This window comes from Triturus cristatus, chromosome 8 (assembly GCF_964204655.1).
Source record: "Triturus cristatus chromosome 8, aTriCri1.1, whole genome shotgun sequence".
NCBI lineage: Eukaryota > Metazoa > Chordata > Amphibia > Caudata > Salamandridae > Triturus > Triturus cristatus.
The window spans coordinates 313,626,801-313,640,502 of NC_140591.1; the positions used below are offsets into that span (position 1 = coordinate 313,626,801).

Below are 13,702 nucleotides of genomic sequence, written 5' to 3' on the forward strand. Positions count from 1 at the left end.
ACTTGCTTTCATTTCTAGCCTCCCTGGGCTTTGAAATGTGTTATGGGTTTAAAAGCACCCACTGCAGAGTTACGTGTCCATTCAGAAGTTTTCAGCAACAATAAAAGTGCCAAGATATCTTCGGTGATTAATTTTCCTGGTGGAGAGAGATCAGAGTTATTTTTCATGGTAATTTTGACTCATCTAATATAGCGCCTAGGTTTCATATGGCTGCTGCAAAGAACCTGTGCCACAGAGATCACAGAACTGTATTTTATGTGCATAGCTCAGTGGGTTATTGCTTTTGTCACAGGGATCCTTTTGCTACTGTACCGTTCATGAGTGCCAATCTTAATTTAGCTCTATGAGCTATGAACTGTCATCAAAGAGCTGCATACAAACTGCATGGTGCAGAAAGATGATTAGAAAGTGATGGTTGTTGCTAATAAAAGGGTTTGTTTGGGTGGAAATAAATTTGTATTAGTAGAGGTAACCCTCACCTCTGTGTTACGTTTCGAATCCTGAGTTTGTGCTTATCTAGAACAAGCACTCTTAAAAGAAATGCCTACACCTCATAGTCCCCTTTGTATTATGTAACATTTTCTGTGCACTGCTTTACGCACATATTATTCATTGTCTGTGTGTATGATGTAAAGTGCTCCAGCACGGGGGCGTGGCTTGGCGCGCGTCAAAATGGCGGCACTGTAGTGCAGCTCCGCCGGTCGCCAAAACGATTTGCTAAATATCCTGACCTAATGTGGCTCCCCCCGCGAGCCTGATGTAGTGGAGCTGCTCCTGGACACCCGGAGACCGCTGCGGCCGTAGCAGTGGCGGAGCGTGACAGCCCTGAGGCCGAGAACTGGACCGTTCCCCGGACCCCGTGCGCGGACAACATGGTGGCCGCTTGAGGAGAGGAGCGGCTCTGGGGGCGCGGCATAAGTCGAGGCTGGTTGACTGCTGTGATTTGGACGGAGGAGGTGATCGTCAAGGTGCCGAGACCCCCGCTGCAGGAATCGGCGTTGTGAGATCCCGCACCGGAGCCGGGTGCGGGGGTGCGTGCTCGCGGCCTGCCCAGGTGCTGCGGGCGAGCGCTACGTGAGCACCTGGCTTGAGGAGCCGCGCAAGGCAGCGAGCTGCTGATCGAGGACGGCGGGGAGCCCCGGAGGACTGGAGGGGGACATCGTGGCAGTGAGTAATACGCCTGGGACGCGGTCCCCCCCCCCTCCACCTCCGTGATTCTTTGATGGTTGCTGCTGTTTGGGGGACTGCTCCGAGTGCGGGGAGCTTCGTGAGGGGCTTGATGCCAGTTTCTCTGCAGAGTCTGCTTGTTGGGTGCTCCCCGGGCCCTCTCTCAGGCATCTGATACAGGACGCTGGTGGCGACACTATCCTTGTGCGTGGTTGTGGGTCCTCTCTGGGGGAGTTGAAACCATTACGGACCGGGCCTGCGCTGGTGGCAGCACTTACGGTGCGACACTGACATCTCTGCCGGTGGGTCGATGGTCTGCGGTGGGCCTGTGGGGCGCTGGTCTTCAGGTCGCAGGATGTGTCAGCCGGACTGCAGGGATTGAGGAGCTATGTGGATTATGATTGGCGGCTGCCCGGCCGTGCCTGCGCCTTCTGGAAGTGCTGCGAGATATATGGTACTGTAGGCCATCAGGCGGGCCTAGTGTGCGGACTAACGGTGCTGTCTCATGGACTGGTGGACGCCTGGTTGGTGTGCGGCCTATGTGTGCTCTGGCGCCACGCGACGCGACGGAGAAAACCGGACAAGAAGGGATATAAAATTCTGAACAATGGGAAACCCGACAAACATCAGCCTCGGCTCAACTTTGAATCGCACAAGTCGAGTAAAGCTCCGCAGGGTGCGCCATCAGATGCGGAAATGGACGCGGTGGAGTCGGTCCCCACAGTGTTGGAGAAGACTCTGGAGGCGATTCAGAATAGCTTGCATTCAATAGACGGCAAGATTGAGGCACTCACCAGCCGCATGGACAGTATATCAGCAAAATTGGATAAACAGGGTGCGAGACTAGGGGCGGCTGAGCAGAGGATCTCTGATGCTGAGGACAGACTGCAGCAGGTGGCTGCCTGGGCGACAGACATGGAAAAAAAATTGGCGCTAATCAAAGACAAGAATGAGGATATCGAAACGCACTCGAGGCATACGCATTTTAGGCCTGCCAGAATCAACAAACGTTGGCCGACTAGATGTGCACATCGAAACTCTCCTGCGTGAGGTATGTGGACCGGAAATCCTCTCCAGTATGCTGGTGGTTGAGCGGGCGCATAGATCTCTGGCAATGCGCCCGCCTCCAGGCGCACCACCACGACCCATTATAGCGTGCCTTCTCAATTTCAGAGACAGAGATGCGGTGCTGCATGTGGCGCGTCAGAAGGGAAAGCTGTTGTACCAGGGAAATGAACTCTCGTTCTACCCGGATTTCACGGCCTCGGTACAGGCGGCGAGAAAAGAGTTTCAAGGGGTTAAAAAAGTGCTGCTTCAGCTGCAGGTACCGTACGCCATGCTGTATCCTGCGAGACTACGGATTGGTGAAGATTTTTAACAATGCGAAGCAAGCTCTGGAATATGCGCGGTCTCTGAGGCGCAAAAAACAGACACCTGAACACACTTCTGATGTTGAATAGCATTTATGTACTAGCTGTCTTATTGCTCTTTATTGCTCTCTGTTATGCTGGTTGCTGCGATTTTAGTGGTATCGCTGGGGACAGGTTTGCTGGGGAGCGGGTTGGCACACGCTGATGGGCATGCGAGGGTGCTGCGCTACCATGCGCTATGGTACATTGTACGATACTGGTCGATGGGAAGACTCTCAGACCCGATATGTTGTTGCTGGGTGTGGTTCGGCGTGGAGGCCTGGGTGCCCGGTTAATAATAAGGTCTAGAAGTACGATGCTGCGGGGGAGTGCTTCAGAGGGGTGAGATTGTAGGCAGCCCTTTCCTTTTCCTTAAGGGAGAGAAATGCACGCCACCATGACTCCCCCCAAGGGAATACCCCAATTTCATCTTCTGGCGAGTAGTTTTTCGGTTGGTGGGACAGTTATGGCAGGGATTGTCTTCGGAGTTTTGGGGTTGCTGAAGTGGGTGGTGGGTGGGGGAGGGCCTCGGCCTTTTGTTGGGGTTGTTGTTGTGTTATGTGTGATGGAAGCGGACACAGATCTTCTCGGATGGTTGCGGTGTATGTCACTGTTGCTGTTTGCAGGCAGAGCGATATGTGGCAATGTGGACAATGGGCGAGGGTTACAACTGTATGACATGGAATATACACGGTCTAAACAATCCAAAAAAAGTTCGACAGGTGTTAGCGCATCTAGATAGGCATAAAATTCATATTGCTCTGCTGCAGGAAACGCATTTGTCCACGCGGAGCGAATCTAATGTAGCGGGCAGATGGGCGGGATACCGATTGGCGTCCTCCTTCTCCAAGTACGCCAGGGGGGTACTAATACTGATAAAGAAGGGCATACCATTCTCCCCCATCCGGTCGCAGACTCACGGAGATGGGAGGTGGGCCTTGGTGCACGGCAAGCTAGGAAATACACTGATTACACTTGTCAACATGTATGGACCAGTGGTGGACGATCCACAACCATATGTACGGCTGTTGGATGTGCTCCGGACGTGGCCGGAAGCGGCGACGCTATGGTGAGGTGATTTTAATACTCGCCTCGATCCGACCCTTGACAGGTCTAACCCACAAGGGGTGCCTACAGTGAAAGTAGCGCAGTGTGTGTGGAATGCTATAGTGGAAATGGGCTTCATTGATGTATGGAGGTTACAAAATGCTTCCGAGAGAATGGGTACTCATGTGACACCGTCGTATCACAGTTGGTCAAGGCTGGACTACTGGCTACTAAATGAGGGTGCCAACTGCTGGGTTGTGGATGTGAACAATTTACCGCGCACGCTCTCAGACCATAACCCAGTGCTGTTGACAATCCGTATACCAACTAATGTGCACTTTCCGTTCACCTGGAGATTTAGGGCTGAGGCATTGTTAGATCCAATATATGACGACACTATAAGACAGGCAATCATGCAATATTTCACACAGAATGTGGGATCAATGGACAGTTTTGCAACACTTTGGGAAGCATTCAAGGTTACAATTCGGGGGGTATGTATGAGTACCTCTTCGGGGATACTGAGGGACCTCAGATGACAGCTGTCAAAGATCGAAGAGCAGTTGGGGGAACTTGAGGAACAATATTAAAGCGGACCCGACGCCCACTCCACTCGACAGGATTCATGCTCTACTGAAAGAGCATGATGATTTAGCGAGCACAGAGATACGTTATATATTAAAACGACAGGTGGTCAGGGCTTATGGCGAGGCCGGACGCCCGGGCAGAAGGCTCGCCGAGTCTATTCGGACGCGTGCTAATTACCAGCAGATTCATAAGATAGTAGACGAGAATGGGGGAGAAAACTATCAACCCCAAGACATAGTGGAACAATTTCAGAATTTTTATGGCGAGCTATATGCTTCTAGGGGCTTATGCGATGACACGGCTTTGTCCGAGTACCTGGAGGGAGTTGCATGCGTCTGGCTTGCGGACGGGCACCGCGAATACCTCGGACGGCCAATAGAGGAGGCGGACATTAAAGAAGCCATTAAATCCCTACCTAACAACAAGGCCCCGGGCCCGGATGGGCTCACCTCGGAATTCTACAAGCAATACACAGACATTGTTGCCCCATACCTTTTAGAGGTATATGCAGAAGCGCATGAGTCCGGGAGGCTGCCGCCCTCGCTTCAGCAGGCGCTTATTATCACTCTGTTAAAAAAAGATAAGGACCCGGCTAGGTGCGAATCGTATCGACCCTTATCATTAATAAACTTAGATGCCAAAATATTTGCGAAGATATTGGCTCTTAGACTGTAGCCCCTGCTCTCGGTTATGGTACTCCCAGATCTTTCCGGCTTTGTTCCGGGGCACTCTACCTCCAATAATCTATGCACGATATTCACCATGTATCACATCCTTAACCCTGATCTTCAGGCTGTTGCAGTCATGCTTGACGCCGCTAAGGCCTTCGATTCTATCGAATGGGGGTATATGTTTCACATCTTGAGGAGAATGGGCCTTCCAAATGTTTTCTTGCGATGGCTGCAAATCCTCTATACGGACACCTCTGCGAGGGTGAGGGTAGGGGGCCTTACCTCGGACCCTCTCCGTATAGATCGAGGCACCAGGCAGGGGTGCCCGCTGTCGCCTCTCCTGTTTGCCTTTGTGCTCGAGCCGCTGGCCTCTGCAATACGTCAGCGCCATAGACAGGCTGCGCTTAATTTCAATCAACGCCCTGTCGGGATATCCATGTACATGGATGATATGGTCCTCTTCATACGGGAACCGCAGACTCATCTTTCGCAGGTGCTTAGGGAGTACATTAGGTTTGGACTTTTTTCTGGCCTCACGATCAACTGGGGAAAGTCAGTGATTATTCCATTAACCTCTAATACGCAACCCCCCCCGGGAATATCCGTTAATCTGGACGAATGAGCCAATTAAATATTTAGGTGTTTGGGTGCATCGTGACCCCAAGGTGGTTATCAGGGAAAACTACGGCAGGGCGCTACATCGACTAGAGGAGCAGGTTGAGGGATGGGTGCATCTCCCTCTGTCTCTGGCAGATAGGGTTGCATTACTCAAAATGGTGGTACTGCTGCGATTCTTGTACTTGTTTTGCAATATTCCCATTCCGTTGACCAGACACTTTTTCGCAATGGTAAGGGCTCAACTCCTGAAATTAGTGTGGGGAGGAAAGCAGGTGAGAATTATCTGGGCCACGCTGACGCTTCCATATGCCAAAAGGGGGATTTGGTGCACCCGATTTATACATTTACTATTTATGTGCTCAGCCTCAATACGCTTACTATTGGTACCGACCACATGACTTTACCTCTCACCTGGCGGTGGAGGATGGAGACGCATATCCCACACCGCTGTCGGGAATATTAACTCATGTAAAAAGAGGCACACCCCAACACAAAATTAATTCTCTAGATGCGACGGTAAGGGCATGGCAGGCAATCGGCAGGATGGCAGGGAAGCTCCCTCTATATGCTCCGGCAATGCCGCTTGCGGGGCGTGCGGCGTTATCTGTCATGCAGGAGACTGGTCCTACTAGGGCATAGAAAGAAGTAGGAATAACGCACATGCGAGATGTATATTCTGAGGGCACGAGCGTGATAGACACTGAACTGGGATTCATTAGCAATCCCACGCCGCTTTTTACATATACTATACACCGATTAAAGCGCGCTTTGAGGGGTCATTATTCGGGGTTTCCAACCGAGCACCCGACGCTTCTCTCACTACAGCTGCTGCTGGTGGTCCTTTCCAAGAAGACACTAATAACAAAATTATACAAAGCGGTGCAGGGGGAGGCACAGGTGAGGGTGGACAGCAGTCTGGAGCGATGGAACTCTGCGCTTGAGGTCCCCTTGACAGCGAAAGACTGGGAACACATATTCACCCTTACAGGGGCGCTGTCGCCCAATGGTAATCTACGAATTATACATCTGAAATTTATACACCAGGTATATTATACTCCTCTGAAATTGTACAAAATGGGTCTCCGAGACTCCGCACGATGCCGGAGATGTGGGCATGACAATGCTGACTTCTGCCATCTCGCGTGGGACTGCATTGCGGTATACACATACTGGAAGGAGATTCTCAGTCATATACGAAAGATGACGGGAGTTATGTTACAGTGCACGCCAGCGGTGTGCTTGCTTTGTCATGTACCACAGATATAGGGGGTGCTAGGGAGATTTACACGCGTTGCTCTATTACTAGCCAAAAGGCGAGTTGCTATGACCTGGGGTGGTCTCCTCTGCCCTAAGTTATCAGATTGGATTAAAAATCTAATATATTGTAGGGAAACTCTTGCAATCTATAAAGAGGAGCTGCCATCCGCATCTAGGCCTACTGATATTTGGGAACCACTTCAACAATATTTGCAAGATTCCGCAAATGTGGTACTTAATTTTAAACTGTTCAGGGTTGTCTAGGTCACTCATGGGTCCGGTGGAGTCTGACTGTGTAACTGTGCTGAAGCTATGGTTGGAGAATTGAAAGTGTATTGTCACAATATTTGCACTAGTCATGCATCTGTCACCTAGTAATGTTTCATTTGTTTTTTCATCCTTTACGATATGCGCCCTGCGTGGCGCAAATGTGTATTGCTTCCATTGCCTTCATTTGAAACTTAATAAAAAGATTTAAAAAAAAAAAAAGTGCTGCAACACCCTACACCGGTATGAGAGGCACTATAAAACACATGAAGTACATGGGCAAGAGGGGTTTTGGAAAGATGAGGGGCACTGTTGGAAGGTAATAGGGAGGATTCATTGAAGAACCCCAACAAAGATTATCATATCCTGGTGAAATGTTAGATCATTATTTTCAATGCTTTAAAAGCTCATACAATTGAATAAATAATGAAAATGTGTTGCAGATTGCACCATTTTGCCCCAACTTTTCTTGAGGGGAGAACCACTCCAAAGCCCTCCTTGGAGTGGTCCGGCCCGCTCGCTATGCAACGTATGGGGGCTAGTCAGACAAAGTTTCCCAGGGCTGCTTTTGGTTTCCAGTCTCGGCCTGATTGTAGTGGTGGTTATCATAACCTAACTTACTGTAAACTATATGGATCAGTATTGCTGGGAATATAACACAAATACCATCAAAGAAACAAAAGTATCATAAATTATATAATATATAATAAGATTTCGAGGGATGATGCCAAGGGAAAATTAATTATTTATTAAATTTTCCCTCTGTATTGTACACACGATTTTAGATGTGGTTCATCACTCAGTATTCATTAGTGTATGGTGAATTTGCAACATCTTTACCTTCTCTTCAGAATATACCCATATTTGCACCCTCCCTTCATAATAATCAGGGCATGTTCATATTGGATCACTGACAAATATCGTTATAAAAAATTTCGATGACAAAAATATCGATGAAAAAATACAGAATGCAAAAATATCGAATCCCTATCCTTAAACAGGTATGTACAAAAATATCGAATCAAATATATCAAAGTAAAAAATATAGATGTACACAATATTGATTTGAAAAATATATATAACATAAAATAAAATATATTAAATATTAATATTATTTTTAACAAGATAAATTTAAATTACATTTAGGTGCCGATTACGATCCTGTAAAACCCGGGTACGAATGGTCGTACGGAGCGTATTCTCCGTACGACTCATACCCGGGAAATCCACCTTACAAACCAGCAAGTACGATTCGTACAAAAATACCATTTCTGTACGAATCGTAAAAAACACCGTACGGCTAAAAAATACCTACTATTCTGTTCCTGGACAGTGCATACGCGACATCCGCACAGAGTCAGGCAGCGTTTTACGGACCAGCAAGTACGATTCGTACCTACAGCACTCCGCACGGCTATTTTTTTACGGGAGCCAAAAAGTGCCGGAAAAGCTAAGTACGCTGTGATGCACGACGAAAAGGGGGCCCGGTACATGACGTACACGCCATCAACCACATCATACATGTCATCATGTACGGTGCGTACCCCAACATTGCATATGTATGGTGCGTACATAAGCGCTGTTGGGGTACGCACCGTACATAGGCCAACAGTGCGTATGTACGGTGCGTATGTCTGCACCGTACACCCCCACCCGTGTATGTCCACACCGTACCCCCCCACCCGCATAGGTCCGCACCGTACCCCAGGCGTACCCCAATCCTCGCGTATGTACAGACCGTACATACAGTGGGGGGGTACGGTGCGGACATACGTGGGTGGGGGGGTACGGTGCGGACATACGCGGGTGGGGGAGGCTGGGGGGGCCGTACGACTCGTACCCCGGGCACAAGTGTACCCGGGGTAGGGGTCGTACAAAAGTTCGCTCCGTACGGGACGTTTTCCATACGCTTGTGTATTCGGAACGCCGGTACGGATCGGACTTGTGCGCTCAGACTTCAGTTTTACGACTCGTACGTAAAACTGTCCGGGGACGTCTCGTAGACCTTTTCCCGATACGATTCGTATGTATCTTTTATAGTACGAATCGTACTTCACCGGTTGTACGGGACTTGTACGATTCGTACGTAAAAAAATACGGATACGAGTCGTACAGTAATTTTTTTTAACGTATCGGAATCGGCACCTTAATATACATTTTAACTAAATGTAACAAATAAACTAATTTAAAAAAATATTATTATCTTTATTTAATTTTTTAACTTTTAAATTATATACAAATTAAATATATACATATACACCAATAATTTAGAATAAAAAAATAACCATTTTATAATTAATTCAAACATAACAATTTAAAAAAATTAAAACGTACATTTCGCAATACAATAAATACAAAAGTAGGGAAAATGTTGGATAGCGGAATAATTGAATTTACTATTCCAACTCCAGTGAATGCAACAGTAGGGAAATTGTTGGATAGCGGGAAAATTACTATTCCCACGCCAGTGAGTGCAACATTAGAGAAAGTATTGGATAGCGGAGGGGTAAAAATTACTATTCCCACTCCAGTGAGTGCAACAGTAGGGAAAGTGCTGGATAACGGAGGGGTAAAAGTTACTAGTCCCACTCCTGTGAGTGCAACAGTAGGGAAAGTGCTGGACGGCAGAAGGGTAAAAATTACTATTCCCACTCCAGCGAGTGCAACAGTAGCGAAAGTGCTGGATAGCGGAGGAGTAAAAATTACTATTCCCACTCCAGTGAGTGCAACAGTAGGGAAAGTGATGGATAGCGAAGGGGTAAAAATTACTGAACCCACTCCAATAAGTGCAATAGTAGGGAAAGTGCTGGATGGCGGAGGGGTAAAAATTACTATACCCACTCCAGTGAGTGCAACAGTAGGGAAAGTGATGGATAGCGTAAGGGTAAACATTACTGTTCCCACTCCAATAAGTGCAATAGTAGGGAAAGTGCTGGATGGCGGAGGGGTAAAAATTACTATTCCAACTCCAGTGAGTGCAACAGTAGGGAAAATGTTGGATAGCAGAGGGGTAAAATTTACTATTCCCACTCCAATGAGTGCAACAATAGAGAAAGTGCTGGATGGGGGAGAGGTAAACATTACTATTCCCACTCTGGTGAGTGCAACAGTAAGGAAAGTGTTGGATAGCAGAGAAACAAAAGTTAAAAATAACATTCAAACAATAAAAAAAAAAATAATCTTAAAAATTAAAAAAAAAATATTTTAAAAATATCAGATTAAATATATTAAACATTAGCATTAACATTAAATATATTAATTACATATAACAAAAAGGTACAACTATTATCTGAAATAGATTAATAAATACATTTATAAACAATATTTATTTGAAAGAAGCAAATATTAACAAACAAAACATTTAAAACATAAATGTATTTATTTTATTTCCTACCCTATAACACCACACCATAAAAAACCTTCCACATTTTTATTTACATTTATTTCCATACTTAACATAATTAAAAACGATTCAATAAATTATTATTAATAAAAAAATAATGAATAAACATTAATTGAATACACATTCTTTAACACTATACTATGCACACACACATACAATGAATTACACAATTACATAATTAATTACTAATTAATTAATTTTAATTAACAACTGATTATTAATTCAATTAAAAATAAATTACTTCCCTCCTTTCCCACCATTTACACCTATAAATACCACAACACACACCTAAAATTAATTACACAATTAACCTGATTAATTGCCAATTAATTAATTTAAATTAACAAATAATTATTAATTCACCAAGTAAAAATACATTTCTTTCCACCCTTCCCACTATTTTCACCTATAAACATCACAACACCCACCTAAACAAATTACACAATTAACACGCTTAATTGCCAATTAATTAATTACAATTAATTAACAACAAATTATTAATTCATCAATTGAAGACTAAATTACTTCACACCATTTTCACCAATAAACACCACAACACACACCTAAAAATAATCACACAATCAACATAATAAATTGCCAATTAATTAACTAACTAATTATTAAATAATTAATACAATAATTATTTACACATTAAACACTATAATTTCTCAATTCAACAAATACTAATAAATTAAAATTATTCAATAAATTAACTATAGTTAAATCACTTCCCACCGTATTCCCCTATAAACCCACAACTCGCTACGGCACTAAAAAAACTTTAAAAAAAAACTACTAAAAATAATCAATAAATGTTATATAATTAAATTATTTCCCACCCTGTTACCCTGTAAACCCACCAAATGCAAATTTCAAACAAAATTGTTTTAATAACTACTAACATTGTAACACATAATAAAAATACAAACAATTCTTATACAAACAATACATGCTTCTCACACATATAAAATATATACTAAAAAACAGAACATTAATAAAAAATTGGTATTTTTAACATCTATATTTTTGCAAACTATATTAAACACTTCAATAATATTTACATCGATATTACTTACCCAAAATGAATATTCTTGACCACGATATTTTGTCTGTCGTTATTCTTGACCCACGATATTTTTGCCTTTGTATTTGTGCAAGTCAATATTTTTTACTTTATATTCTGTCTCTGCACCGTTCATATATGTACACCATAGCAGACACAATACTCAGTCATCTTCTCTGTCTAGACTTGCAATGAGGTGTGTAGGCACTAACAGCATACATATGGTAGAGTAGGATCTGATGTTTACTGTCCTCCCAACAACAGTGCCCATTATTAGGCAACACAATGCTAGCTGTGAAGTGGAGTTCAGCATCTGGCCCTCTACCTCAACCCCCAGTCAGAAATAGTGTGAGAATTGAATTTTCAGTGTCTCTCAAACAGTGCATTTTGCAGCCACACCCTGGTTACCAGGCTGATGAGTGAGTGAGGACTAAAAACACACATCGGTGCCTCCAGGCCCTGCAGTATGCAGGGCAGTGTGCAATATACAGTTCTTCCAGGATGGTCAGTCTGACACAGCTGATACTGTTCTCTGCGATCGAAGAGACTGACTCCCAGAGTAAACAAGTAAAATGCCTTACCTCCAGTCCTGCCCTAGAGTTCCAGTCCCAAAGAACTGTCTGTAATGTGGACTGCTCCAAAATGCAAATGACACATAGAACAAGCAAAGGATGAGGGCTGTCACTGTGTGTAATAATATAATTATCGTATAATGATTTCAAAAGATGTGACAGACATCTAGCTAAAGGTGTGTGTGCCAAACCTTCAATGTGACTTGCACTCCAGAATTATTCGGTTCCTTCATCGGTGAGTTGACCAACTTCTGATCCCTCACACACGAAGGGTATTTCACAGGGTCTGCACTCTACTAACCAGAGCGAAAACCAGTCTCAACTTTACCCCGCCAACCTCTGTGTGCTTTTAAAATTTCAATTAATTGGTATCTGGGCAAGATTTCTCTGGGGTCCTAAATCGTATAAACCTATCTTCAACTTGAGTGCGATGTTTGTGTTGCGCCATTAAAATGACTCAACTTATCCACAGAGGACGTATTTCTCTGATGAAAATGATAATGAAACTTAATTTCCTGTTTACCGTGAAGAGCACGATTTTTATTGAGCATGCTTGAAACCACCGGGGAACTAATAATTCAACATTTTCTTCTGTTTAGGATTCACCTCTGCTCCTTCACTCAACTCACAATGTAACTGTAAATGCTCGAAATCCCGAAGGGCAGGTTACGGGTAGATTACTTGTCCGTAAGTATCCACCATTTTTCTATCACTATGAACTGTTCTTTAAAGAGTATTTGTAATTTAGTTGATGCTGTAGAAAGAAGTAAATGTGATCTTTCTTTAGATACAGTGCACCATATTTTGGTATCTTTATCAAGGTTTTCTCTGCTTTGCTTTATTATTTTAAATGTTTTCCTATTTATACATTTCAAAGACATAAAAAGCATTTAAACATAAAACATATGTGACACCTGCAGTGTAATTTATGGTCTATGACATGTTCTACAAAATGGGATGAGTAAGATTTTTCCGTTCAAGCGCCTGGGGAAGCAACATATGACAGTGATGTATGGGAATTAATTGAAGAAGGAAAACTGAGAAAACACACTGGAGGAAAACAAATCATGGAAAACCCATTTTAAGAATTAAGTCGAAAATCAAATTACAAAAAAATAAGGAATAAACTAAACAATATCACTTTATTATACTTAAAAAGTAGAAAGTTTATTATATCTGCAACTGAATATATGTTACCAATGGGAAAAAGTAGTGTACAGCATATCAAACCCCACTTGGGGGATATAGTTTTCTGAATTTCAAAATATACCACTTTCTACTATGATAAAAAATGCATGGCTTCTCAGTAATACTTTTCTAATGAAAAAAGATATATATTCTAATGAAAGTTATTTTTAGGAAAACTTTATTTATTCTTTCTACACAAACCCAACTTAAACTATACAAACTGTAGAAATTCCAAAGTTATAGTTATAACTTACATTTCTAATTTTCCCATCACCAGTTATAATTTACATTTATATTCTACCCACCACCTTCTTTTTACTATTCGTCACCCACCCTTGTTCACCAGTCTTATTGCATCACTCCCCACAATACATTAACTATAACTCTCCACTCACCCCGGTGGGCTCTCTCTCCCTAAGTTCAGATACCCTGGATACGAATAGTTGATTTCT

General features: G+C 43.8%; 1 protein-coding gene across 5 annotated transcripts in view; it reads left to right on the top strand.

The window, feature by feature from the left end:
- The window catches only part of SGCG (sarcoglycan gamma), a 967,353-nt gene that overhangs the window by 662,541 nt on the left and 291,110 nt on the right, over nt 1-13,702 (top strand). For all 5 annotated transcript variants that reach the window (XM_085621587.1, XM_085621590.1, XM_085621588.1 and 2 more), the window contains one exon: nt 12,662-12,749. In XM_085621587.1, coding sequence (XP_085477713.1) covers nt 12,662-12,749 — 88 coding nt within the window. The remainder of the gene's footprint in view (nt 1-12,661; nt 12,750-13,702) is intronic.